This window comes from Varanus komodoensis, unplaced genomic scaffold (assembly GCF_004798865.1).
Source record: "Varanus komodoensis strain SLA01 unplaced genomic scaffold, ASM479886v1 scaffold41, whole genome shotgun sequence".
Taxonomy (NCBI): domain Eukaryota; kingdom Metazoa; phylum Chordata; class Lepidosauria; order Squamata; family Varanidae; genus Varanus; species Varanus komodoensis.
Window position 1 is genome coordinate 7,051,523 of NW_025335954.1, and position 27,049 is coordinate 7,078,571.

At 46.8% G+C, this 27,049-nt stretch overlaps 1 protein-coding gene across 2 annotated transcripts; it reads right to left on the reverse strand.

Annotated features, from left to right (window-relative positions):
• Nucleotides 1-4,624: 4,624 nt before the first annotated feature.
• On the reverse strand, nucleotides 4,625-22,510 carry SHMT2 (serine hydroxymethyltransferase 2). 2 transcript variants are annotated; one of them, XM_044443216.1, is made up of 12 exons: nucleotides 22,381-22,510; nucleotides 19,094-19,285; nucleotides 16,350-16,429; nucleotides 14,406-14,606; nucleotides 13,629-13,710; nucleotides 12,131-12,253; nucleotides 11,712-11,851; nucleotides 10,931-11,096; nucleotides 8,379-8,478; nucleotides 7,148-7,303; nucleotides 5,925-6,032; nucleotides 4,625-5,077 (listed from the first exon to the last, which is right to left on the reverse strand). In XM_044443216.1, the coding sequence occupies exons 1-12, from the start codon at nucleotides 22,411-22,413 to the stop codon at nucleotides 4,950-4,952; spliced, it is 1,509 nt and encodes a 502-aa protein (XP_044299151.1). In that variant the 5' UTR covers nucleotides 22,414-22,510; the 3' UTR covers nucleotides 4,625-4,949. The 2 variants fall into 2 exon arrangements, with proteins under 2 accessions (XP_044299151.1, XP_044299150.1); XM_044443215.1 differs by having other exon boundaries at nucleotides 11,712-11,854.
• Between the last annotated feature and the right edge of the window lie 4,539 nt (nucleotides 22,511-27,049).

The window sequence follows — 27,049 nt, forward strand, 5'->3', positions numbered from 1 at the left end:
TGATGGTATTTTGCTAAAGCTCAGTGTATTTTACAAGCTGGACCTGTGCTGTTAGAAGTAAGCACCAGTGATTTCTAACATCACTGGTGCTTAGTGCCAGGTTATTATGCATTAGGTCACAGTGGGATTTTATTGCTAGTTGCCCAGCTAGGATATTTTACCATATTTTATTATGATGTTTTCAAACCAGCATCTGAGTATAAATGGTGCGCCTGCATTTGTATACGCATGTGTACACACACACACACACACACACACACACACACACACACACACACTACACATTCCTAGGGCATGAGTATGAAGTACCTTTTGGGATGCAGCAACAGAGTGGGGTAAGCACCTTGAGGCCTGTCAGTTATTTTGGACTACAGCTCCCAGTATCCAAACATGACAAATGGTCAGAAATTCTGAGAATTGTAGTCCAACAGTCTGGAAGACACCAGGATGCCTGCCTCTGCTGTAATATCACGCTGCGCTCCTGCCCTTCACCGTCGCACCACTGAGAGTGAGCCACTGGGGCTGGTCACACGCAGCACTAAACCACCATGGGTTAATTTCCCTGCAAGGCTTCAAGGAGTGCAACAGGGTGCTTATTGCTGGCTGTGTCATAACCCAGGGTTTTGGCTGGTTTAAGAGGACAGGCAGCCCTCCAATAGCTTGTTTTAACATTATTTGAGGGTTGTCTCCTCCCCAAACAACCTGCACTGCTGGGTTTGCATGAAATGATCAGCAGGGGCACCAAACACAGTGGCTCCTGCTGCTCAGCTACACAGTTCCCAGAGCCGGCTGTCCTGTCATGTGAGCGGGGCCTCTGGGTGCGAGGAACTGTCCTGATGTCACAGAAGGCTGGGACAGGCATAATTCAGAGGACAGGGCTGCATTGCACAAATGCCATTTGTGTCCACTCCCCTGTGGCTCACTCTGCCAGTGGAGCAGTTTGGGGTGCCCCTTGCTTGCTCCCACTACCCAAATGGCCTCCGGTCTTGTCCCATCATTCCTGGAGTTCCCATTGGCGCTATCGAGGCATGATGCACGAGAGGCCCTCCATTGCCCAGTGTGGCTTGGCAAACCTTGTGCGGAGCCTGCAGTCCTTTCATCCCTCCTCCTGCGCCCGCCTTTCCATTGCCCATAAACAGGGGTTGAGACCCTAAGATACATCTATCCTAGCCCCTTAAAAGCATTCAAAGCCAGCCACATCCAGTTCCAGTTCTTTGGCCACTCATAAGCAAAAGTATGAAGAGGAGGCTTTTCCCAACCTCCGTCACTTGCTTCTATGCATATATGGATTTTATTGAGCTCTAGTGGCTAATAGCCAAGGCTAGATCCATCCTACACACATAAGAAAGTTCTGCATGAATTAGCACATGGTGATCTTCTGCATAAGCCACAAAAGTTATAGGGCTTATTCACTTGCAGGATGTTGGATTTTATTCTAAAGTTAGCAATTTCTAGGCTTGCTGATTCACTGGAATTCCTCACCACCCAAAGGAGGGCAAATATGTCTATCTGTAGGATCATGCTTGCACCAAGATAGTGGAAAGCCATCTGTCACTGCTGTGAGACAATGCCCTGATTCACACAATCAACATAAGAAACAGTAGCTTGTTCTGGACAATGGCTAATGCTGGGCATGATTTGCATAATCACTGCATGGCTGCAGCCTACTGTGTTATCCACATCCTGGCAATGTGGCTTGTTGGCGTTTTCATCAGTTCTCAAATAACCTGACCACAAGCCATGCTTTTCCAGGTTCAACTGACAGGCAAAGGTACAGCCAGGCAGATGTTGGGCTTAGAACAAGCCAGGCTGGGTTTATTTTTTGTGACGTGAACTGACCTAGTCTAAAACCACCCACTGCTCATCTTGCCACGGGTGCATTGAACAACCAAATTAAGCTAAAACCAAAGCACACCATCACAGCCAACTGTGGCAGAAGGAAACCCAACAAGAACAGCTGGAAGTTAAAGCTGGAACGATTTAAATGAGAAATAAGGCACCAATTGTCACCAGCGAGAGCAATTAATCATCAGGACAAGCTGCCAAGGGTGGGGGTGGAGTAGTGAAAGAGTTCCCCATAACTTGCAGTTTCCAGTGAATTATGGACTCCCTCCATAAGCCACATACAAATGGAGCAGGCTGATTTAGTAATAAGCAGAAGGAATTAGAACACATGTAGGAGAAAGAAGGGGAGACCAGATGATATCACAGGGATCATTTACTATTTAACTCTTAAGCCAAAAGCCAAGGAAGAGATCAGAGGAACAACACAGCAGGACTCTGCTGAAAGACTCTCCCAGCTACATGGGTCAAAAGCCTGCAATGTGTAATTTATTCCATATTTCATACACAGAATATACAAATCAAATCCGCCACCCATGTTTATCTCCAGGGTGCGGGAAAAGCAGCCCAAGAAATGTCACCCTGGCAGCTGTCAAACCAATTCCGTGTGGGTAGCTGCACATCCACTCCATTTCCATTGTTTTCTTGTGCCATTCAAGGCCATGGCACATAGGAAGAAAAGAAGCTCAGTCTTGGGAGCCCAGCAGATCCCAACCTAGACACATGCTTTTCTAGAATATTATAAGGGAAATACACTCCCTCACACATCACATAATGAATACTTTTGTTTAAGGTCATGTGTACACATACAGATGCAGTCAGGAACATGTCTGATCACCTCTATATGCATTGCATTCTTTTCCGTGCACCCTCAAGGATGAGGAAGAGCACTATTTACCATGTGGTAACTTGCCAAAGTGTGTGTAACCACCTGGCCAGGTGATCACCTGTGTAGTCTTGCTAAATGGTGAGAAAAAGCAGACCATGCTGTGGCACCTGACCAGTAATTTGGGAAACCGGGGATGACACCATTTGACAAGATTGTAAGGGAGACAGCTTGCCAAGTTTTGTTCTTAAAACTAGCCTAAACATCTCTCTAATGTATCTATAGAAAAACCTTTAAGAAAATAATAAGCATGTCTTTCTGCACTGTAGTACCAAGACTGTGAAACCTAGACAGTTGATACTTGCTAAGCATACTAAGGGAACCCTAGGAATTTGCAGTTTTCTTTTAAAAAGCATAGTTTAATTCTATTTATGTGTTTGGAGCCTGCAGTACCATTCTCAGTCACTAGGGGGAAGAATTCCCAAACAAGCAAAGAGTTTCATAATACAGTTAGAAGGCAGGGAATATTATAGGTCAAGAAATAGTTGCATACACCTGCCATCAGCTATGGGGCAGCCCTTCATTGGGGGAATGGGTGGACAAACCCATTATAAGGAGGCACCAAGGCAGGAGCTCTGGCCAAAGGTGCCAACGGGTATGGCTTCACTTGGATAGGAAGGGCATAATGAACCCAGCCCTAGTGTGACTGCATAACTTTGCTGGAAGGCTTTGCCGATCAAATTAAGGGCTATTCTGATGTGAAACGTCAGTAAGAAGGGCTTGCCCATGAGTCATTTTCACATAATACTCCTAGCAAACGGACACAGTGTGCAGCACTACATAAAGCAGCCCCGAAAGTGTCCTAACAAGCCCATTTTCACCAGATACTGGAAAATTTGCAGACATTGAAGCTTTGGTGCCTTTTGGGAGCATGCACACAACCACATCAGTCAGTCGCGTTTCCTTCACTTTGCCAAAGGCAGGGGAGGGGGCACCGAACCCAACCTTGCATCCTTGGTTGGGCCATGTGTTCAGAGGTGTTAAGGCTCTGACAATGCAGTCATATTTGCATATTTACTCAGAAGAAAGCCCAACTGGCTGCAGTGGGGTGTACTCTTGCATAAGCATCCCTAGCAGCTGCAACCTAAGCCTTTAACTGAAGCAACTCTCTGAGAGCATGACCAAAGATCACATGGCCTCTAAAACCCGAGGGTCCCATGCAGCCACCACAGCCAATGGCCAGAGGCAGCTTTATCTTGCATGAGTTTGTCCAACCCCCTTCATGAGGCTCAGGTGCCTTTAAAAGAGGGTGGAATGGCAGACAGAGCCACCAATGGCTCCTAGTCATGGTGGTGATCATCTGCCTCTACACTCTGAGCACCAGCTGCTGGAAGAGAAGAGCAGGAGACGATCATCACATTAATCTCCTGCTTTTGGTCATCCTAGTGAGGCCTCTGATTGGCCACTGTGGAAAACAGGATACATGAACAGAAAGGCCTTTGGTCCAATTCTGAAGGGCAACCTGTGAGCCTGCAGAGGCATTTGGACCACAACTCCCAAAACTCCCATCCAGCAGGGCCACTGACTGGGAATTCTGGGTGTTGCAGTCCAAATGTGTCTAGAAGAGACAACGTTGGGGAAGGAGGCTGTAGGGCTTCTCTTACGTTCTGGAAGGAATTATTCCAGTTACAGCTGTGTGATATTTATATGCATACCTTCACAAACAGGGGTTGTATGCACAGCTGTACACATTTATATCTCCACACAAATATTCAGGCAAGACATGGTTCCTAATGTTAGTCCCACTTAGTGTAGCCTCATGGAAATGAATGGAACTAACACGGGAGGCAAGCCATTAGATACAGCCCAGCATACCTCTGCAGGTATGCATGATTGCCTGCAGGTGTGCATGGCAAAGCACGCAGCGCAACATCAGAAGACAGGCTCAAAACGTTCTGCGCTTTGGTTCAGTCAAGGGAACAAGGTGAAGCAGTTTAATTCCTCCAATCAATCTTGCATTATGAGCAGACAAATATATTACACGTGTATGGCGGCTCAGAGACTAGTCCTGCTATAAAACACAAGGAAGTCAGTTGTCTCAGTCACCCTAAAATCAGTCTTGGTAGGAGCAAAAGGCAGCCAAGGAGATTACCCATCTGGAAAAAGGGGCCACACTGCCTGGCTCTCTGAGGCAGGGCTACGAGGACCAGAAGCACCTGGCCTCCTGCCTGCCCTGGCCACCTGGGTGTCGTTACTAGCCAATCTCTACTTGGACAGAATCTCAACGTTTGTCAAAGCCAGGCATGGGGAAGGCACGGGCAAAGGTCTCCACTTGCTGCCGGAGGTCTGATAGTCTCTGCTTCATCTCTGGGTCTTCCAGCAAAAAAGATTTGAAATCCTGGAGCTTTGCTGTGGGAGAAAGGGAAGGAGGAGGATCAACAGTGCAAACACATTGGGTAAACTGCGGCACAGAGACAAGCCCCACTTATCCAAGAGTGTGCTCTGCTCAGAATTAGGCATTACTTCTCATTCTGTGAATCCCTCTCCCACACCCATTTCCCATCCATAACCAGAGTTACTGCATAGGACTTGGCTGCCCAGCACCACCTTCTGCTCGTGTCCCCTGGATTTAAGCTGGATCAGCTATGCTGACAGAAGTGGACTCCCACACCTCTTGCAGTGGGCCCTCCATTCCCCTGGAAGTGCTACAGAGTCAGAAGGATCTGCTGAACGGAGTGAGCTGCGGTGTGGGGGAAGAGTGGATCCCCCAAGGACATGTGGAAGGCCATCCTCTTGCAGAAGGCCGCCTCTTAGTCACGGAAGGCAGATCCTGGACCCAACCTCATGTACTGACTCTCCCCCTCTCAGAAGTGGGGCCAGACTTGAGACATAACGCTCCTTCGATCCACTTTCACACTGGCAGGAGGGATCTTCACCTGCAAAATGTCTGTATGTTAAAGCACAGAGCAAGGCCCTTGGAAAAGGTGGGAACCCAGCCTGCAGGCGGTGCTTTGTTGCCTGATGGGTCACAGTCGAACTAAGGAATTCCATCCGTGAGAATTCAACAAGGCATGGAATGAGTCTATCAAACAGATCACCAGGGCAGCCCATTGAGGCGCCAGATTTGTAGCTGGCACCGTTTCCACTATACCTTGCTGACTTCCAACAAAATATAGCCAAACATGCTCAAAGGGACGAGGTGCAAAGATTCAGCCATTGCATCGTGCTAGCTCTTCCTAAGGCAACAACGACTTACAAGTTTTCTTTTTGACATCCAGTCCAATCTGGATTCCTTTATCAATGAACTCCACCACCTTGTGGAAGTCAGCTTCCCGGAACTGTCGGGAGGTAAGTGCAGGTGCGCCTAGAGGGTAATTGAAGAGAACCAGATTAGAGGGTTGTTCTTGTTATCCAAACCCCCAAATTACCCTTTTTTGTAACACTGAAACTTGTAAAATGTAACATATAAAATGCAACAAAAATTACAAACAGGCAGTCTAAACACTGCTGTAATAATGAATTTTCCAGATCAATCTCTAGAAAGGGTCTACCAACCTTAGATTTGCCTACAGGAGACACCAGAAAGTGAAGGAAAGTTCAGCATCACAATCCCATGCGTGTGATGCATCCTGCTGTTCGGGTGGGGATGCAGAAGAGGGAAATTCAGCAGCTGCAAGTAACACGTGCTGAAATTCCCTCTTCTGCTCAGCGAAGAAAGATGGGGGAAACCTGTCCTGCCCAGCCTGTCCCCAGGAAGTAGTTTGGAAAAGAATGCAGCCCTAAACATGCACTAAATTCTATTACAGCCCTCCCCAGCCTGCTGCCCTCCAGGTGTTTTAGACTGCAATTCCCATCAGGTTCAGCCAGCATGGACAATGGTCAATTATGCTGTGATCCAAAAAAATATGGGGGGGGGCACAAGGTTGGAGAAGGCTGATGTATATATTCCACAAGAAAAAAGAATAAAATAATGTTGGCCCAAGGAACCAAAAGAAGTATAGAAAACTTGCAAGCGAACTGCATATTAAGCTGTTTTTTATCTAGTTGCTTACTCTGCTTAAATGTATTCCACTTGTGGGGAGAGGCAAAGGCAATCAAAATTGTGTTCCCACTCTGTCTTCCGAGATACTTTCAAAACTTACAGCTTTATGGGCTAGAAAAATGCTTTTTAAAACATGAAAACTAAGACTCTCAGCAAGCTGAATTCTGGACTCCATACTAACTTGAAGTGTTCACAAGTTATATTCATGGAAAATGTGCAGTGCACTTCTTTCCAAATCTCTGTAAACTTCCTTAACTTTTTTTCTGCCTCACAGTCCTGGGCAAAAAATAACTGATAACACTTAAAAAACAGAGCTGGGAATAATTTGGGTTTTCTTGGCATAGACTCAGGATCAACCTTAGTGTAGATAAGATACGACCACAAAGCTCTGAAACACATAGACCTTTTAAAATTATTTTGCAATAACCTGCTCTTACCAAGACGCAAACCGCCAGGTGTCAACGCGCTCTTGTCTCCAGGACAGGTGTTCTTGTTAGCAGTTATGGAAACAAGTTCCAAGACTCGTTCAGCCCGGGCCCCATCTATGCCCTTTGGTCGCAAGTCCACAAGCAACAGGTGGTTATCAGTGCCTCCTAATGAGAGAGAGAGAGAGGAGGGAAGGAGAGAGGGAGGGAGGGGTCTTCTCCTTGTAGCCTCCCCAACTCACCGCCATCCTCTCGAGTTCAACCATTATACAGACAACAAAGACATCGCTGTCAACGTAACTAAAACTGCTCTACTGTTGGATTAAACCTGCCCTGAGAGCCTTTTCGGCTAAGCGGGCAGGATAGAAATTCAATAAACAAACAATAAATAATTAAACTTGAAGGTCTTTTCAGCCCAGCACTCCACCCTTGCCTAGGCCACTTGATCCTGGCTAACATGGGTTAGCAGCTTCCTTCTCTATGAATAGTTCTAACTCCTCATCCCAGTAACTGGCTCTGCCGACCCAGCACATCTTGAGACAATTTATTCCTTGGAGTAACTGTAAGTTGCCTGAAGAGGTAGTTCTGATAGCCATCCTGATCCTGCTGCTATTCAGTTTCATGAAAAACAAGGTATGTCACCACATGCTATGTATTAAGTGAATGTTTATTTGGCACAGTGTTCTGTATTATCTTTTTTGAATCTCTAAGTTGGAGATCTCATCTTAATTGAAATCATCCTTGGCTGCAAAGGGATTTGAATCAGCACTCCATCTACTGATCACATTGTGTTTCAAACTTTTCACTCCACCTAGCCCCAGTGACATGTCTCCGCTAACAGCTGCTGACCTTCACATCTCCACTCTGCACAGCCCACTAGACCCAGCTACCCCTATCCCAAGATCCACCTTTGCCCTGCATTGCAGGAAAGGCTACAACACAAAACAAAAGCACACGATCAGTAGAGACAAACAATGCTGTACCATTTCAGACTGCAGGTGGGGAAGCACGTGATTTAAAATAAAAATTCCCTACATATACAATAAGACCAAATGGCCACAGGAAGTCCAGCCTAGAATTCTTCCCTCCATTAGACTAATTTCTGCATATGCTGGGGGGTTTCAATACAGAGGGGCACCAAAAGATGCCCGTACCTCCCTGCCATCAAAACTTATACAGTCCTGCAAAAGAGGCTTCACATTACGTATTTCAGCTCAGAAGCACGAGATCACCCTCGCCCTACCTGAAACCAGAGTGTATCCTCGCTGTAGCAGCGCCTCTGCCATGGCCTTGGCGTTCTTGAGCACCTGCTGGCAATACTCCTGGAACATGGGCGAGTTGGCCTGCGACAGAAGAATGGATACTAAATGTCACGGGAGCAGCAATGCTCCAACACCCTTCTGGGGCATGATGAGGAGGCAGGGACAACACCACTGGTCCCACCCCATGCCCACAGAACCAAACGAACTAAGCCCCAAAGGTTGGCTTTCGATGGGTGCAGAATATAAGAATCCACTGATGCAATATGAGCACGGGATTTCATTCCTGGAACAGTTCAGTGCAATCGTAAGTACCATAACTCAAACTACCATTCTCTAAAAGTCTCCAAAATTACTTCTTCCTGGAGGCACACTAGAGCCCCCAGGTCAGATCACACGGAGGATTCGCCAGTGCAACTAGTGAGTGGTAGCTGAATCCCGGGCACTTGCAATCCATGCTCTGGTGATGGGCAGTGGCTTCTGGATCATTCTGCACCCTGGCTCAGAAATGCCTGCAGGTACAGCTAGAGCAGGGGTCGGCAACCCACGGCTCCGGAGCCGCACGTGGCTCTTGAACCCCTCTGCTGCAGCTCCATCGCTCAAAACACAAGTCACAGCCACTGATCTACTCGAAGCTCCACAGGAACAGCAGCGCTAGCTAGTTAAGTAAATCAGCTAGTTAAGTAAATCGCTACATTCCTCTGCTAAACAAGCTTCCTGCAGGCTCTCATGTTACACGAAACTAAACTGAAAAGATTCTCTTTGTCCCAATGTAATCTCCTTCCTCTGAATGTTAAAAGCTGTGCTTGGGACATGTCACAATCCATATCACTTGACTGTTTATCTGCTAATCAGTCACTAAACACACCTATATCGGCCGGCCCTGATTTACTGAGCTTTCCCCCCTCCAACCATGGATAAATCCAAAGAAAAGAAAAGTTTCTGAAGAAAACCGAACGTTTAATGGTACGTGGGTAGATTCGTTTGCTTTTACTGCTGACGAACTTATGGGGTTTGCTGTTTAATGCATGCAGCCCTTTAGCACTGACTTTGACTCTGCAGGAAGCTGTTCTCCTATTCAAAATATATGAAAGGAATCCTATTAGTTTATAATGTAAGATTAAAAATAACAGTTTTTAGTGACTGAACAAGAACTGCAGCTAAATCATAATGAAGATATAGATCTACTTCTTTGTTTTAAGAAGATTCTTATAAAAATTCCAGCAACATTATTACATTGGGAGAGGGATGTTTGTTCAATATTTCACCACGTGATAAAAGGATGAGGGCACCCAGAAGCAGACGGCATTTTTGGTTTGCTGCAGGTGGCAAGTTTGGTTTGCTGCTAGTAGATAATATAAGTTCAGCTTTTTATTTCATAAATACGAGGAGGACTCAGATAGACATTGAGTATTTTATTTGAAAGTAACTTTCAACCCAGCATCTTTTTTTTCGGAGTTCAAAATGTTTTTGTTGCATGCAGAAATAAAAATTTGTTTTCTCTGTAGCAGTTCATTGATTTCATAAATGCAACACACTATAGTTTTTTTATACATAGCATAAAGGTAAAAAACTATATATGCCGTGTTATGTTCATTTTAGATGCCAAAGGGGTTTTGCAGCTCCTGGTGTTTTCTTTTCTGTGGGAAATGGGTCCAAATGGCTCTTTGAGTGTTAAAGGTTGCCAACCCCTGAGCTAGATCATTTGGCTTGATTAGGATAAGAGCAGGCAGAACCAGCCTGGGTGAGAGGAGCAGAACATAGGAAACCGCCTGAGACCAAGTCAAGGTCTATTTGTTGTGGGCATGTCTCCTCCCTTTCCCTTTCCAGCAGATCAATGCCAAAGGCTTCTAAGTACAGTCCTTTATTAAGCTAGGCTGACCAGCCTGCGCTTGTTTTTCAATAGAGAATGATTAATTAAAAATGGTTAACAAATAGCATCTATCAAAGTAGTGATCTCACTGGCTGGCAGAGTTAGCTCTTTCCCACATCGGGAATTGATTCCAAACTGAATCCCCTTCCTCCCTTTCCCTCCTCAGGGATTGAGGCCAGAATGCTGGAATGTTGGACATTACTTAACTGTTTGACTTGATGACGAACCACCAGACTGATGAACTTGCACCTCTCCACCTCGGACCCTCAGTGCTCTGCAAACGGCTCCTCCCAAACGGCTCTCACCAGTCGCTCAGCCAACCTCACTCATTAACCTTGGCATTTCGGTAACGTTTGCCAAGCCCTCTTCTGCTTCATCTAGTGTACCTTCAGAGTCTGCACTTTCTAGCTTGGAATGCTGCATTCTGAAAGAAGGTGGAGGCTCTGAGAAAGGCTCTTGCCCAGCCTGTCAACAAGTTAAAAATACTCCCTGCTAGTCTATCAGCAGCTTCCTTCTTGCAGGGACTACTGGGATCCTGAGGGCCTAAGAGACCATGATGTTTCCATTCCCAATCAGCAAAGGAGTGAGGAAAGCCAAACAAGTAATTGGTTAAACCTCCCTCACACTCACACACACACACCTTATTCCAGCTGCCTGACCCACCTGTTTCAGCGCTACCGCGACAGCAGCAATGGCATGGTTATGGGGCCCTCCCTGCAGAGAAGGGAAGACGGCAAAGTTGATCTTCTCCTCCAGGTTGTACAGAATCTCCTTGCCGGTCTTCTTGTCCACAGAACGGACCCCTTTGCGGTAGAAGATCAGCCCAGACCTGGGTGTGACAAAGGGGTGCAGGCATCATGCTTCCCATCTCTGAAGGGGCAGAGACTGCGTAAGAATGGTGAAAACACAAGTTCTGCAACCTGCACCAGCCTTTTCTTGAAGCCTCCAGATATGCTGGGACTACAGCTTTCACACCACAGCCATTAATGATGGAGGATGATGGGAGCTGTAATCCAGCACACTGGGAGAATGCAAGGTTGGAAAAGGGTGACCTAGAAGGTACAAGATAGCCGGGAAATGGATGAACATAGGAAACAGCAATATTGTTCTTCATTTACTATGAAATTTATGCCCTGCCTTTCTCCTGCAAGAAACCTTACAAAATCCTCATCCTGTCCACTGTATCCTCACAGCAGCCCTGGAGGTCGGCTAAGCTGAAAGCGGGGATTAACCCAAAATCACTCGGCGAGCTTCATGGGCGAGTGGGCACTAGAGCCAAGGCTCAGTCCAGCACTCTGGCCACTGCATCCACAGTCCCTTACATGCCTCACCACGGGGCCATCATCCGACCTGGCATGTGGGAAGTCTGTGCCCCTCCGGATGTCACTGGACTTCAACGCCCATCATCCCTGACTGCCAACTCTGCCACCCTGATCAGGCTTACCTCGCTCCACGTAGCGTTTTGTGAGTCGTGCTGGTCACCACATCGGCGTGGTCAAACGGTGATGGGATGACTTTGGCCGCCACCAGGCCGCTGATGTGGGCCATGTCGGCCAGCAGGTAGGCCTTCACCTCTTCACACACCTGCTGGAGAAGGACAGATCAGGCCCTTGCCCCTCCTTCCTCGCCCACATGCCTCCCAAGAGATCTATCCCACAAGGGCAGCCTGGAAGAGTTGAAAACGCCCCCAAGTGCTCTCTCCACATGGAAAGGAGACACACCCCGTTCTGGGACTGGCACCTGTTTCCTTCGGCTTCACTATGGTGGGAAAGCGAGAGAGAAACTGAAAATTCCCCCCTCCCATACAAAGACACACCAACGTCTGTCTAGTTTATTGGGCTTTTGTGCACACCCAGAAAGTACCTTCTTGATGCGAGCGTAGTCAATAAGGCGAGCATAGGCACTGGTGCCGGCGATGATCAGACGTGGGCGGAAGAGGCGGGCAGTTGCTTCCAGCTGGTCATAATCTATCAGTCCTGTTGTGGGCTGAATGGGAAGGGAATGGGAACAAGGCAGCCGTGCCTGAGAATTAAGCCATTCTGCACCATCCTTCTCATAAGAATTCATGCATGCCGGCACATGGCAACGCCACGCCACAGTCCCTAGGGTAGCGGTCAGTTAAAAGGCGCAATATGACAGTAAGAATAATATCCTCTATATTGCTCTGAGGGCAAAGAATAGACTCAAGAACCATTCCTGAAATGCAGTTGCGAAATTGTCCACTTTGTCCATAATTCTGTGCTCTCAACAAGCACTGAGCAAAATGTGCCCAGAAGGGAAAAGTCAAAGTTACTGGAGTTGGTGGGGATATTGCTGGCAATAAATAGACTGACTACAAAGCCCAAAATCTGCCACCTGAATTAATTTATGAAGTTATTCTGTCTGACTTTTCCTTTTTCTGCATAATTTAATCTGCATTGTTTACTACTGTGCATAACTTATTCTTATTTTGCCTGAGATCAAGAAGCTGCTGACACACTACTGCGCTTTTCTCCCAGCTACTGGAATTCAGAGAGAGCCAAAATGACGCCTTCTGTGTAGGAAAGACAAACAGGTCGAGGGGTGGCATGAAAATACAAGAGGCCAGGGGAAAGACTTTAGAACCCTGTATATGGGGAGAAGGAGACCATTCAAGGGCCCCATCTCTAGCAAGAGCAGCTGACTGCAGGCTGGAGGTAGCAGGCGGACATCTGGATTGGGGTGCTGAAAGTCTTCCAGGCCAAATTCCATTTTGGAGAAAGGTCTTGGGGACTGCCTTCCGCTGGTGGGCTGGGCTGAAGGAAAAGGGGTGGGCCCAAGATAGGAGCATATCTTAGCTCAAAGCTCTTAGCCACCAGCAATCAAGCCCCAGGAGGGGCATTTCAAGCTTTTAATCAGGGTGGGAAGAGGAACTGCACAGGAGCCCAAAAGAGAAGGGGCCATGGGCTTCCAGGGAACCCCAAGGGGCCAGATTCGGCCCCCAGGCCTGAGGTTCTACACTCCTGCCCTAGCTTCTGCAGTAGCAGAGGGCGTCTGCTCTTAGTATCTCCACACAGGCAGCCTGGTGAAGAAGGGGAGCCCCATGATGCACTGTCAATCCCTCTCTGCCCCAAGCTCTTGCAGCGCATTGCAAGGGAAGTTGCATCAAGCCCTGACACCCAACGCCATACTTACAGCAGATGCTTTCCCAAGCAACAGCCAAGCTGCCTCCATGACTTCCAACCATGCACACACAAAACCCAGCTAACCCTTCACACAGTTGCGTACAGGTCCTAAACACGCAGGCAAAATACCATGTGTGTTTCTCCTCAAAATGTTGCCTAAAGCTTTCTCCGCCTTGACTTAAGAAGGAAAAAAACCCCAAACAGGTCTGCTGACTCACATTGAGTTTGTAGGGCATGGACTCGAAGAAGATGGATGTGGCTGAGATCCGTTTGACGTCAGACATATAGCCATGTGTCAGGCTGCAAGGAAAAGGAAGACATACTGTCAGGGCAGCTTATGAGTCAAACTCCGACTCAGGAAGAACTCTTCCACCCAAATGGAGCCATAGATTAGATAGTTACCCTCCCAACCAAAGAGAATGGAAATGCTTAGGGTCTGAATGAGAATTCTATAGGGCAGGGCTAGATCTGGTGGGTATGGAAGGCACGGCAGGGACAGAACAGCCACCTCTGCTCAGCCTCTTCCCTGATGAGAAAAAAATACCAGAAACTATTATAGGGCAAGCCTGAAAAACCTACTGCTATGATAAATAAACTAACCAGGGGATGGGCAAATTTCCTTTTACCATAGATCCATACCTTTCAAGCTGCCAAAAAACAACATTTGGAGGTCAGTCATTACCCTCTGCCTGCACAGCATTTGTAATTCCCTGTCTTAGCTTCTTCGGCTACTCCTTCCCCATTTGGGCTTTCATCAGTCCTGCCAATACCCAGCTCTTGCACTTCATCTCCTGCTCTTGCCCTGCCATTATCCCCACTCTGACAGTCCCCTCCTCTGCTCAGGGGGCAATCCTATGCACGTTTAAGCAGAATAAAGTCCTGCAACCCCCAGCATGCCCCAGACTAGCATGTGTAACATGGTTCCCCGTGTTTCTTCATGTTCTGCAATGAGCAGAAACATTCCACCGAAGTTGCACTCCCCATCCAGTACGTACTGGCCCCCATCAGGCAAGTCCAGGCCCATGAGACGCTCGTGGGGCTGCAGCAAGGCTGTGTAGGCGGCAAAGTTGGCAGGGGACCCAGAGTAGGGCTGAACGTTCACCCCCCAGCGCTCAGGATCCAGGTCGAAAGCCTCAAGAGCACGGTGTTCACACAGCAGCTCAATGCGATCCACCACCTCAGCACCGCCGTAATACCTGTGTCAGGATGTGAATGGGAAAGAAGGGTTTAATAAGGGAGAGACGGCTAGACCAGCCGTTGCCTTGTTGCTGCCTTAATCTCTGAACTGGGGAAGAAGAGCAAAAAGAAAATCCTCTCTGCCGTCCTCCATGCCACCACAGCGTATAAAGGAGGTTTCCAAGGCAACCAGCCCCTAACAAAGCTCCCTGCACCCCTCTTGTCTGCACATCAGTGCTTCACAATTGGTTTTTCCTGCACCGACTTCTTCATTACCATACGATTCACCAGATGGCAAATGTCCTTTTACTCTGCCTCCCTCCTCAACTAAAATCCAGGCACTGCCATGCAGACAGCACAGGCCCAGAGGCCGGCCCTGTCCGAACTTTGGTTCTCTTTTCGTTGCCAGGGAAATCTTTTCCCTAAGGAAGCAAATTCCAGATGCCCTCCAGGAAAGAGCTGTCAACTATCTGTGGAAATATCCAGAGGTGCGAAAGAAAGAAAAGGGGGCTTCTCCATCCACCTGCAGCCAAATATGGACCCCATGGGCCCTCTCATTCTCTAACCGTATCATCTTCTCACCAACTCCCCTTCTCCCTCTGTTCATTTCTCCTATGGCCATCCTCTATCACTCTTTCCTGGAGTCATCAGACCAGGGGTGCAGATCTTCAAGCCCAGATCCCCCCATCTATAGCCCTATCCCTTCCCCGGGCCCCACTGGTTTCCTGGCAGTTCTCTCTCCATTCTGAGAGGGGAAAATGCCTCTCCAAAGGCAGTAAGATCCTCAACCCAAATCCTGCTGGCATTTTGGGTATTTGGGCCTTGATCCATTTCCCTTTCCCCACCTCGATGGCTCTGCTGCCCTTAGAGCTTCTCTGAAACAGAATTCTACGTTTAGGCCAAAAGAGATTCAGCTTCCCTGTCCTATACAGTGTAATCCAAGAGCCACTCTTTTCCATGGCTCCATCCCATATTTATTATATTTCTATATAGCCCCAGTCAAAGCTCCCTGGACAGCTCACAGGCATTAAAACCAGAAAATACAGAACCATGATAAAGCTTTTCAAATGGCACCATCAAAGAGTCTGGCACTGGAATAGCATAGAAACCCCACAAAGCTGCATTGGCACAGCCAATTACTGCAGTGCCATTCCTTATTCTGGACAGCCAGTGATGGTACGGGAGGAATCCACAATCGCCGTGATGGAAAAGGGGCACACGTGCCATGGACTCACCGTCTGCAGCAGCAAGAGGCAATCTGCAGCCCTCCAGACATTTTGCCTACAGCTCCCATGACCCCTCACAATGGGCACTGCTGGCTAGGGTTGATGGGAGTTGTAGGCCAAAGCATTCAGTAGGCCACAAGCTGCCCATCCCAGTCCAAAGGGCACTACTAGCTTGCTTCTCTTTTCCCCCTCAGCAGTACTTCCCCCACTCCAGCAACCCTTCCTGCTCAACCTCCTGTCAGGCTTCCATGATTTCTTGCTCACTGCTGTTCCCTTGAATGCAGCTTGCACTGCACTCAGGCACCAAAATGCTTTGTGTACAGTTCAGAAAGAACCTGGAGCCAGGCCCAACAAGCTGAAGCTTTCCTCTCTTCCCGAATGCCAGCCCCATCACCATCCCCTTGATGTGTCTTAGCAAACAGGCATCAACAAGTAATCTCAACCGGCCATGCTCTGTTGATCTCTTCCTACACCTCTTCTCTCCCGATGCACTCCTGATTTATTTTACCAAAATCATTCTGCTACACTCTACATTACCTTTTGCCAGGATAGCCCTCCGAATACTTGTTGTTGAGGCAGGATCCGAGGGCCTCCAGTGCAGCTCGGCTGCAGAAATTCTGTAAAAAAGAGTGAAATCCAAAAATCGAGAAAAAAAACAAAATGCAGTTATGCAAACACTTCAAACTGCAGCGGAGAATGAATGAGGAGCAATAGCTTGGTGTTAGTGCACCACTTTGCCTACGGAAACCTGCAGGGTTTGAACCCTGGTGTCTCCAGGGAGGCCTGGAAGAACCCTGGAGAGGTGGTGCCAATCAGCATCAGCAATGCTGAGTCAGATGGACCCATGGTCTGAATCCATGCAAGGCAACTTCCTGTGTCCAGAGAAGGCAAGCACAAAGACCCGCAGTACTGCTAAGAAACCAGCTTCATCAGGCTTTGGCTTCTCAAGGTCATCGCTTCATCCAGTGGCACAAGAACGAAACACGAGGAGGGCCCACTTCATCAGCTCAGCTGGAGGACCAGTCATGCCGGCTTCTCCTCTCTCTGAGCTATTTCCACTCCAAGAGGTTGTGATAAGGCACATTAAGATTAACTTATAGCATTAGGAATCAGTGCCTTAATTTGTTCTCCCCCGCCCCCCACCATCATTTCCTCTCCCCATCCTTTTTTTCCTTCAGTGTTGTGTCTTGTGAGATTGGAAGACTGAGGACAGGAATTGTCTTGCTTTTATGAACCTGAAAATTGTTCTTTCCTCTTGAAAAGTGTGGAATTAAGGCTTTGAACAAATATATACGTAAATAAAATGGAAAGCTGGGAATGCGTATCCCTTTTATGCCACATAGCAGCCACATGGGGATGAAGGGAGAGAATCTGAAACTGGACCACAAAGAGCTGTGTCAACTCTCCCCTGTGCCACTAAAATCCACCCCCTCCAAGCTGCTCCTTGTTGCAAGAGAAACTTTGGAGGCAAGCAGAAGTGGGGGAAAGGAGGATTTTTGGTAGGAAAAGGTGGGCGAAAAGAGTCAGACCTCCCTTTCTCACTGTGCATCATGATCTTGATACAGAAAGAAAAAAAATATTCAAAGCTTGGATTAGAGTTTCATGTAGAAAATTTATTGTTCATTCCAGGTGTAAGATACACTAGAATCCCATTTCCATCTGTTAGCACTGCAGGAAAGGAAGGGGGGATAGGAATACACCACACCACACTCCAGCTACCTTACACAGATAATATTACACCTTGGTGTCCTGCATTCATTAATCCAGACTAACCACAATTTCTCCTTTTTATACTTTCTTCAAGTATAGGGCCCTGCAGGCATAACCATAAAGCAAAGCTGAAAAACCATGCTATTTAAGATCTGTTATTTGGTTATTTATTTATAAATACTTATGAAACTTGAAAGCTTTTCCAATCCAGTGAACAAACCAGTGCTGTCACCTAAGAATCTGAAATACATTTTCAGTCCTGAGTTTAATACTTGTTATTTAAATGGTGCATTGCTTATTTCCCCCCACAAATGTATACATTGCTTCAAAGCCAATACTTTCCAAGTGGTTGACATTAAAAGTTAAACAGAACAAAACAACATAAAACAGCCATAAAAACTAATGCAAGAATTAAAATACAGCTTTAAAAACCAGCAGCTTCAAATGATACCCGATGTTTGAGCACGTCTTCCCTTCGGTACCATACCAAGAAGACTAAATCACATTTCTGGCTCAAAACCCATCAGAGTAAGTTTCCTTCTATATCACAGAAAATATTTCCATACTTGTTTATAGTTTGTCATTTGTGTTTTGTTTGCCAAAGCTTATAGACAAAAATTTTAAAGCACTTTGTATATATGATCTCAGTAATCCTTACAATGCTCCTATAAGGTAGGCCACACATGTGTATGCAGTGAAATTTAAACCAACAATTTTCTAGCTCACATTCTTTGTTTCTCTGCAGGGAAAGGACAGCCTTACCATTGGCTGTTAACCAATGGGACCTCCATGTTCAGACACCCCAGCAGAGAAAAGAGTGCTGCCCAAACCTGTTTGTGGACCCAGAAGCACCTGGTTGGCCACTATGTAGAACAGGATGATGGACTTAAAAAGGAGCACTGCTAAATCAAATGGATGATTTTAAGCCTTAGCACAGGCTCTGAGAGCAACTGCAACACTTGTTAGCATGTACCTGGGCCCATGTGGCCCTTTCCCAAATCTATTTCTCAGCACCCCCGATCTGTTCCTCAGCACCCTGAATGTTGTTTGGTTCCACAGGAAGGCACATCTTAGCTTAATTACCATGCAGGGGCAAATCTCCAAGGAGGACTGCAGCTGGGGTGAGGATTCCCTAAACTTCACATGCTGCAGCACACACAGACAGACGCACGCAACATGCTCTTCCTACATGACAATTAAACTTGGAAAAGAAAGAAACTTTCTCCATTATTTTAGGATGGACTGGAGTGGGGTGGAAATGAACTGAAAATGTAATTTTATTTGAGATGATTTGGATAAGAAATTAATTGGCTGGCTTTGCCTTCTGTGAAATTTAAATAAATCCTAGTAATTATTTCGATGTTTGCACCACCTTATAGACGTTTTATGCATATCTGTGTCCTATAGGTCTGCGTGCTGAACATTTTGAATGCTCAGCAACAGCCTTGTCCGTAAGGGTCCAAGAAATGAGACAACACTGGCTTTTGCAGTCCTCCAAAGGACAAGGCGCACACCCTTTCATGCTCTGCTCCCAAGCTAAGGAAAGAGAGGCCCGTCCTTCCATCACTCACCTCTGAGGCAATGAGCTCCAGCCCCCGGCACTGCCGATCCTTCTCTTGCTGCACCAGCTCCCACATCTCAGGGTCACTCTCCGCCAAGCTCTCCTGCCCGGTCCAGCCGGATGTCTCCTTGGCGGTCTCGGTGGCAGCTTTGCTATGCTGGGCCCGCAAACTCCCCGCAGCCTGGCAGCATCTCCGCAGAGGCTGGCAAGGAAGGAAAACTAAGACTAACAACAGGGCTGGTCCAACATCATTTTAGTATTTCAGGAAGTTTACCCATGTAAGTTGCAGTCAAAGCATCTGCTTTACTGAAACATCAAAGGTGTTTGATTTCTTGAACACGTCAAACCAGTTTGTTTTGGACCATCCTAGTATGTCTAATTGAAGGATGGTTGCTTTAGAGTCTGTATCTGAAGCTTCAGTAGATTCAGATTAAGTATTATTTAACAAAAATGTTTTGTTTATTGAATGCCACAATGTCTCTTTAATACAGGTTCGTCCAAGTTGGCTAACCACTGGAATTGTAATACTGCTATTGCTTCCTTTGATCATATGCTTTTGCAATGTCCAGTAGCTGCCTCTTTTGGAGGGAGGTTATAATATGGAAAAATTGTATTGGAGCACTCCTTTAATACTTAAATATAATAATATTTAATATATTATTGGACCACTCTTTTAACACACATTTTCTTTTAAAATTATCTACTGGCTTCTTGGAAGCTAACTCATGATCAACAGGAATGGATTTTCCTCACACTTTTGACAATTAAAAGGTAACATTGAAAGAATGTGCACCTCCTGTTTGATTTCTAGGAGGCTCTTAATATTCACACCATGTAATCAGCACAACAGTGTTTTAGAGTCTTAGGACCAAGCTGTTGCTGGGACACAATGCTCATCATTAGCAGACCACACAACCAATAATTAGGGGGTGATGGAAAGTGTAATCCAAAACCTTCTAAGGACCCACTCGGTGCTGGGAACCATGGCATACAGCAGTCTTCCCCCTGGTTTTCTCCAGATGTTTTGGATTTCAACTCCTGTCAGTTCTAACTAGCACGACCAGTGGTCAGGAATGATGGAAGCTCTAATCCTTCTTTTCAGTCTCTGTATGCATAGGCCTGTAGTCTAAATTAGTTTCACTGACTGAGCAGGGATTTCAACCCGAAGTTTCTGCAGCCAAACACCAAGACTCCATTCACAGTGCCACACTGGCTTTCACAGAGCTGCCAGTTGGCTCTTTCTGCAACAGTCATGTTCCCAGTCCTGAAAACCAGATGGGTGGCAAGGAATTCATATTAAGCAGACATCTATAACCTAAGCTGGATGATGAGCACGGTTGTGATGCCGGCAAGTTTGTTGGAGTGTGTGTCTGTGTGCATGTGTATCCAAGCAAGAGACCAGCTTTCCTGCCTTTTTAATTTTAAAATAAATCAACAGAAAGATAGCTAAAATAGCTTATCAACCCTTTCTTTGCAAGTTGCCTCAACAGATTTACACAGAGAAGGTATATTTCTGCCCCTTCAATCACCAAATGAGAGCAGAGTAAGAACTCTGGAGACGGAGGGTTGAGGTGAGGGCGGTCCACTTCAAGGCCAGCTGAAACAGAGCCAGCATTGTGTTCCAGATGGGCAAGCGAAGTGCCTTTGCACAGAACAGCAGAGGCCTCTGGTTCAGCTGCTGAATGCTGAGCTGGCAAGTCCTGCCACGGAAGAAGTTTGACACACAAACCAAAGTTTGTATTTTTTCTTTCTTGCTGCTGAACACCTTTCATAACAAGTCTATCACCTCAGATGATAGCCAGCATTTTGAGAAGCAAATGAATGCAGCTTGCTTTCCTTCTCTTTATTAAAAGAGCTGCATTCAAAAGCTTTCAAAACCCATAATCTCCAGCACAGATGATGTAACCGGCTCCCTGAGGTTGCATCAGCAAAGAGGGAGAACTCTGGAATGCACATATTGGCTTAAGAACAAAATACTTCAGCATCATTAAGAAAAGATGTTATTTTTGTATAACAGCTCTCCAAATGGTAGAATGCTGTGTTTGTTCTAAAGTCCACAATCACCCATTTCTTTTTGGCTGCACGAATGGGGGTTTTTAAACAACTGTACATAATTTAAAGCTTTATTGACTGTAGTCAAATCTGAGTCTCTCTCTCTCTCTCTCTCTCTCTCTCTCTCTCTCATCATGTTAGCTAATCCAGATATTTAGCCCTCAAATCGGAGAGCAAATTTCAAGGGGCAGGTCATTTTATTGATCAGGTTCAAGAGGCAGGTATCTACACTGCTGATTGAGAAAGCTCTGCCAAAGAGACTTTGGTAAGGTGATAAAGTAGTTGCAAAAGTTACTTTTGCCCCTGTTCCCTCCCTGTCCCTCACTCACTCTGAAGGCCTTTCTTGCCTTTTCTTTCCCTTCTTTCCCTTAAAGCTGCAATGTCAGATAGGACAGTGAGACGGGAGAGAAAGAGACGCTACCAAAATTAGCCTATAAAAGTCAGCAAAGCGTGACTGCTTGGAGAGGTTCAGCTGATAATAACGTCTCAGTCTTGAACGTCGAGATAACTCTTCGCCTCGCTCTCCGCCGCATCCAAGAGCCATTAGACAGAATTAAATAATAATTGAGCTGCAGAATGGCAGAGATCTGTGCCACTATATCAGATCGCCTGCTATAACCCTCAGGCGGCTATATAAACTCCTTACCTAAGAAGCTTGGCTTTCTAAACTTCCACGGCTTAACATCACCAATGAAAACAAACAACAAAAAGAAAAGAAAAGAAAAGAAAAGAAAAGAAAAGAAAAGAAAAGAAAAGAAAAGAGGAAAGGAAAGGAAAGGAAAGGAAAGGAAAGGAAAGGAAAGGAAAGGAAAGGAGGAGGCAACAATGGAGATCAATCTTCACTGCAGGAGCAAAACTTTTCGTTGGGATGAGGGTATTCGTAACGCAGGGAGGGTGAGGGAGATACATGGGAACTGAACTGCCTATGGACAGCAGCCCATCAGTACAGGCCCAAGTGCATTCACTCCAAAAGGTGGGAAAGGGGCCGGGAAGGGGGCAGGATGAAGGACCAGGTCAGATCGCTGGTACTTTGCAAAGCAGGTCAGCTACGCTTCCCACACTGCCCCGCAAATGCTGAAAGCACTCAAATGCCACTGCTCGAAAAGCATTTTGTGGAAGTTACTTGTGCAACTTAAGCCCCCATCCCGACCCCTTACTTATCTTTGCTCCCACCCCATGTGGCCAAAGGAATCTGACCTCCTTCCCCCTTTTCGAGGAACACAATTTGCCATTCGCACACCTTACCGTGGCAAAGTGCCTAAAAGGAAAAGGCAGCATAGCAGCCTGAGGTCCAGAAAGTGCAAACTTGCTTTGCTAGCTGTTGCTCACGGTCAGTGAGTCCCAAGACAGGGAAACCTGAAGCGAGGATGGTGGGCTGGAGGAAGGGAAGCACGTGGCTCTTCCTCCGCCACTGCCAGTTACTACCGGGTGCAAGGGGCATCCTGGGAGTTGTAGTTGCTGCTCTATGTTATGCTCTCGACTGCCTTCCTGGAAGCCTGCTGAGCGTGTTCGGGTCGGAATTGCTCGCTGCCGCGGCGATAACTCGCTGGCTTTTGAAGCATGCGAAAGAGATGCCGCGTCCATAACGTGTCAAAGGAAAGTGACATCCCTGGAGCATTAAAATTAAGCAAAGACGGTTCATTGTCGACAAGTGTAAAGGGATGCACGATGGGGCAAAAATTCTGTGTTTGAGGCCTAAGCAGGTGGTGACTGACCAAGAAAGAGATGTTGGGGTCGTGGTGGAGAACTAAGGGATGAAAATGTCAACCCAGTATGCAGTTGCTGTGAAAAAGACAAACACGTTAGGCATAATCACGAAAGGAATTGAAAATAAACCTGCCAAAACCGTACTTCCAGTACACAGAATCTCTGGTGTGACCACACTTGGTGTACCCTTCTGATCATCACATCTAAACAGGATATTGTAAAGTTGTCGGGTGGGAGGGGCGGAACAGAAAAGGGCCACTAAAATGATCAAGGGACTGGAGCAGTTCCCCTCTGAGGAAAGTTTATGACATCTGTAACTGTTCAGTTAAGGGGGGGAAAGTGAGCAAAGGGAAACATTATAGACATGTACAAGATGATGCATATTGTCGAGAAAACAGGTAGATATTTTTCTTGCACTGCAGCAACACCAGAATCCAATGTGGTCATCCCATGAAGGCTGAGTGGTGGGAGATTCGAGACATATAAAAAGAAGGGCTTCTTCATACAGCACATAGTTAAAACTATGGAATTTCCTTCCACAAGATGTAGCAATGGCTAGGAATTTTAACAGCATTTTAAAATATGATTGGACAAAAGATGATGCAGAAGAGGACTATCAATGGCTAATCTTGATGCTACCTCCTTTGTCCTCCTGTTGCCAGGAAACATGGGTAGGAAGGTGTTGTGGCACTCTTGTCCCAATTGCGGATATCCCCCAGACAGCTGTTGGCTGCTGTGTGAAGAGAATGCTGGGTGAGATGCAACCGTGGTCTGATCTAGCAGGGCTCTTCTGAAGCACCATTTTTGTGGCTTCAGAATGATACAGATATGGGCTTGGAGTCTGTCTAAATTACCTTTTAAGGACCCGTTCCCATCCAATGCCTCTGATTACAAAGTGATTCAGGTCTTCCACTCCCTGTGGCCTCTAGCTCTTGAATGGCTAGTGTTTTTTTTAATAGGCCTGGGTAAGCAGGAAGTTAGGCTAGAGACTGAGTCGGGTTCAGCATTTTCTACAGTGATGAAAAATGTGGCAGCCTCCTGTTAGTAGGATAAATTCAACATCTGGTAGATTTCCCCAGGAGAGCTTTACCTGTTGACTATCGGCTTGTCAGATAGCTATGAAAGGCATATGCCTTTCATGGGAAGCTCCAGAAAGAAAAGAGACAAGCCTAAAATTCTGTGGCTCAACCCAAGTAGGAGATACTAAACCCAGCTGAGAACCTTACACCTCCCTTTGTAGAAATTAAAGAGTGGCTTAAACAATGGAATGCATTATCTAGCCAAGGGAGGCACCAAATTGCCAATAATGCTGCCATTTTCATCCTCTGTGGCTTATTTGCTCTGCTTTTAGACTACTGAGGAACAAAATACAGTTGCTATAGCATATCTTATATAAACCCCAGTCCTGAAGCACTGAAATGGCTTCATCAACATTACACCGATCATCTTTACCACCACTCTGGTAAGCTAGCCCAACCCACACATGCTGCCAGTGCCAGAAGCTTTGGACTAGAAACCGTTAGTGCCCACACCACCACTGAGCCTGCCTTTTCACCAGGCACTCTTGCTCCTTGGTTACCACCTGCTTGCCCAGCAGGCAGAGAACCGGTGGGCAAGCAGGCTGTTCTTTTCTCCTGCTCTCCCTTCTCATTGCTTCTCTTGTCTGGGCCAGAGCAGGAGGCAGGTGAACAAGCAGGCTGACAGGGGAGAAAGAGCAGCAATGCCAGCAGGGTCTTGTCAATGTGCCCCTCTGTGATTCGGTAGGTGCCTGCCCATGCCTGCCCTTGTCGTCAGCCTTACATGCTGCGGAATCACAAAGCGAAGCCTCTGAAGCTGACTACTTCAGATCACAGGTGGAAGAAGCTCGTTGCTTGCAGCACTCCAGTGGAGAGGTGGCATGGGCACACACTGGCGGAAGTAGATCTGAATGGCTAGGAAATGTGTGGGTTCAGTGTGCTCTGCATTGCTTGGTGGGTTCACAAGCCTGATGTCCGATATGTGGACTGATGATGGCCACAAGCTATAATTTGTGTTTGTACTGGGTTGGTTGTATGGGATTGTCTGGATGGATGGCTGGATGGCTGGATGAAGTGTTTCAGGCTTTACATGTCTGAGAGTCTGTCTGAGTTGTGAGTGGGTGTTGAGTGTGTGTAGGAAAATTTGGCATGGAAAGGCTGTGCTTGGAAAACTCCTGCTCAGCGACCCATGACCACTCTGTTCCAGTGACCAGGGGCAGGAGGAGACACAGTGGGAGGAAGGTACCAGAGCAGAATGGGTGCCAGGCATTTACTTGCTGTCCTACCCCTCCCTCAGCATTCAGGTACCTGGTAGCTCATCCCCTGAACCCTCCTGCCCTGCAGTGCTGCTCCATGATGCCAGGTTGGCCTGATAAGATTGGAGTAATTAATGATTTAATGGCAGATAAGGAGGCCAGTCTAACATCTGTTACTGAGACTTGGGTGGTAATCCAGCTGAGGGTCAAGTCTCAGGGCAGAATGGTGACATGTTCTGGTTTCTTCCCCTTCCTGCCCCCAGGAATACCCCTTTTCCTCTTCTCCGAGGTCGCTCTTAAGCCCTCAAAGAAACAGCCAGTGTATGTTTGGAATCCAAGGGCAGATACCCAGACTGGAGATTGGCATACCTTCCCAATCTTGGATCTGGAAAAAATCCTGTGGGATATCTCTGTTACTTATTTACAGTTTTACAGTTTTTACACTTAATGCCCTAGGGCAGAGGTAGGCTGGGCATGGACTAAGAGCCTTGGACTGACAAACATTAGCCAGCTTTTAACTATTGGTGGGAACCTGGATTTATTTGGCCAGCAAGTATAGCAAAAGTAACAGCCCAATCCCACGCATGTTTACCAGAAGAATGTTTCCCTGTGTTTAGTGGTGAAGTGTGCCTACAACTGCTGCCTAGCAATGCAGTCCTAGTACATCTCTTCCCAGAATTTCAGTGAGGCTTTCTCCCAAGGAAATGTGTTCAGCCTTGCAGCACATTATGCTTACGTGATACATGAGACATCCTGTGTGGTTTTGTTGCCCATTCGACTCATCTGGGGGGCTCTTCACAATCCCCTTGATCTGCAGACTTGGCCAACTGGCTCCTCCCTCTTGCGCCTAGATGATCCACCAGTCTCAATAACTGTCCTAAAGCAACCCTTTCAATAGCTTTGAATCTCAATGCCACCTCCCTAAGCCTTTTTGTGCTTTTCCGTGTATGCCTACAAGTTTAGGTCATCCACTGAGCAACAGGCATGGGTCTGCTGTTGATAAATTTCCCCTTTATTTTAAGTTCCCATACTTTGCAGCTAGCTTGGAATCCACGCGCACAGGAAAGTGTGTGTGTTAGTTGCTGATCTAGCAGTTTGCACATCTTCCATTTTTAATTTTTTGCTCTGCTGAGCCAAGCCTTCTTCAGCCCCAGCAGCAATGCTGAAAAGAAGCCAGGGATGTCTCTCCCTCCCACTTTCGCCTTCCATCTCTGCTTTGTTGCTTATCACTTTATGAGTGGTGATAGATGGAGCCAATGGTACCACTGCTTGGATCCTGGGAGTCATGGCGATTGGCTGCTTGCCCTCTACGAGATGGACATTCAGCCAGTAGGAAAGTGGTTTCCTTGCAATGTTCCCCCCAGCCTGAGCACCTTCTTGCAGGCACCAGGAAGACAATGGGGGAAAAACATTAATAAAAGCTGGTTTAAGTTGCTTGTTCCCTGTCAGTCTGTTGCCGTCTGTAGCATGTGATTGATGGATGACTTGTTTGCCTGCTTGACTTGGTGCTGTTCAGACTGGGTTCCCAGAAAGCCTTGTGTTCCTCAGACACTTGCTGCCGTTCCTCCATGAGAAAGTCAGGAATGGCAAACACAGCTCCTTACCAGGACTAGGGTGTCCATGTGTCCTCCTTACAGAAGAGAGTGCCCCATTTGAAGGTGTCTCCTGGCTGAAGGTTGTCCTGTCCAAATCCCACTTGAAGATAAAGAATCATCAGGAAAAAGAGCTGGGCCTTGAAGTTGCCCAACAGCAGGCTGAGCAAGGCCCACAAGAGCTTACCTGGCCACGGTCTTTCACTTTATGCAACACATTTGATAAATTATAATAATTATTTCTAAATTTGTTGTTGCTATGGGCCATCAAGTCGTTCTTGACTTAAGACAACCCTATGAATGAGCATCTCCCAAAATGGCCTGTCCTTGAGAGCCCTGCTAA

What these genes read in the sequence shown, in the direction of transcription:
- SHMT2 (XM_044443215.1), bottom strand. Translation starts at nt 22,413, where the DNA reads ATGCTGCCTTTTCCTTTTAGGCACTTTGCCACG. An exon ending in AAAACGCTACGTGGAGCGAG is followed by an intron (nt 11,097 to 11,711) that starts GTAAGCCTGATC and finishes TGTCACACCCAG; the next exon opens with GTCTGGGCTGATCTTCTACC. An exon ending in ACCTGGCGGTTTGCGTCTTG is followed by an intron (nt 6,033 to 7,147) that starts GTAAGAGCAGGT and finishes ATTACCCTCTAG; the next exon opens with GCGCACCTGCACTTACCTCC.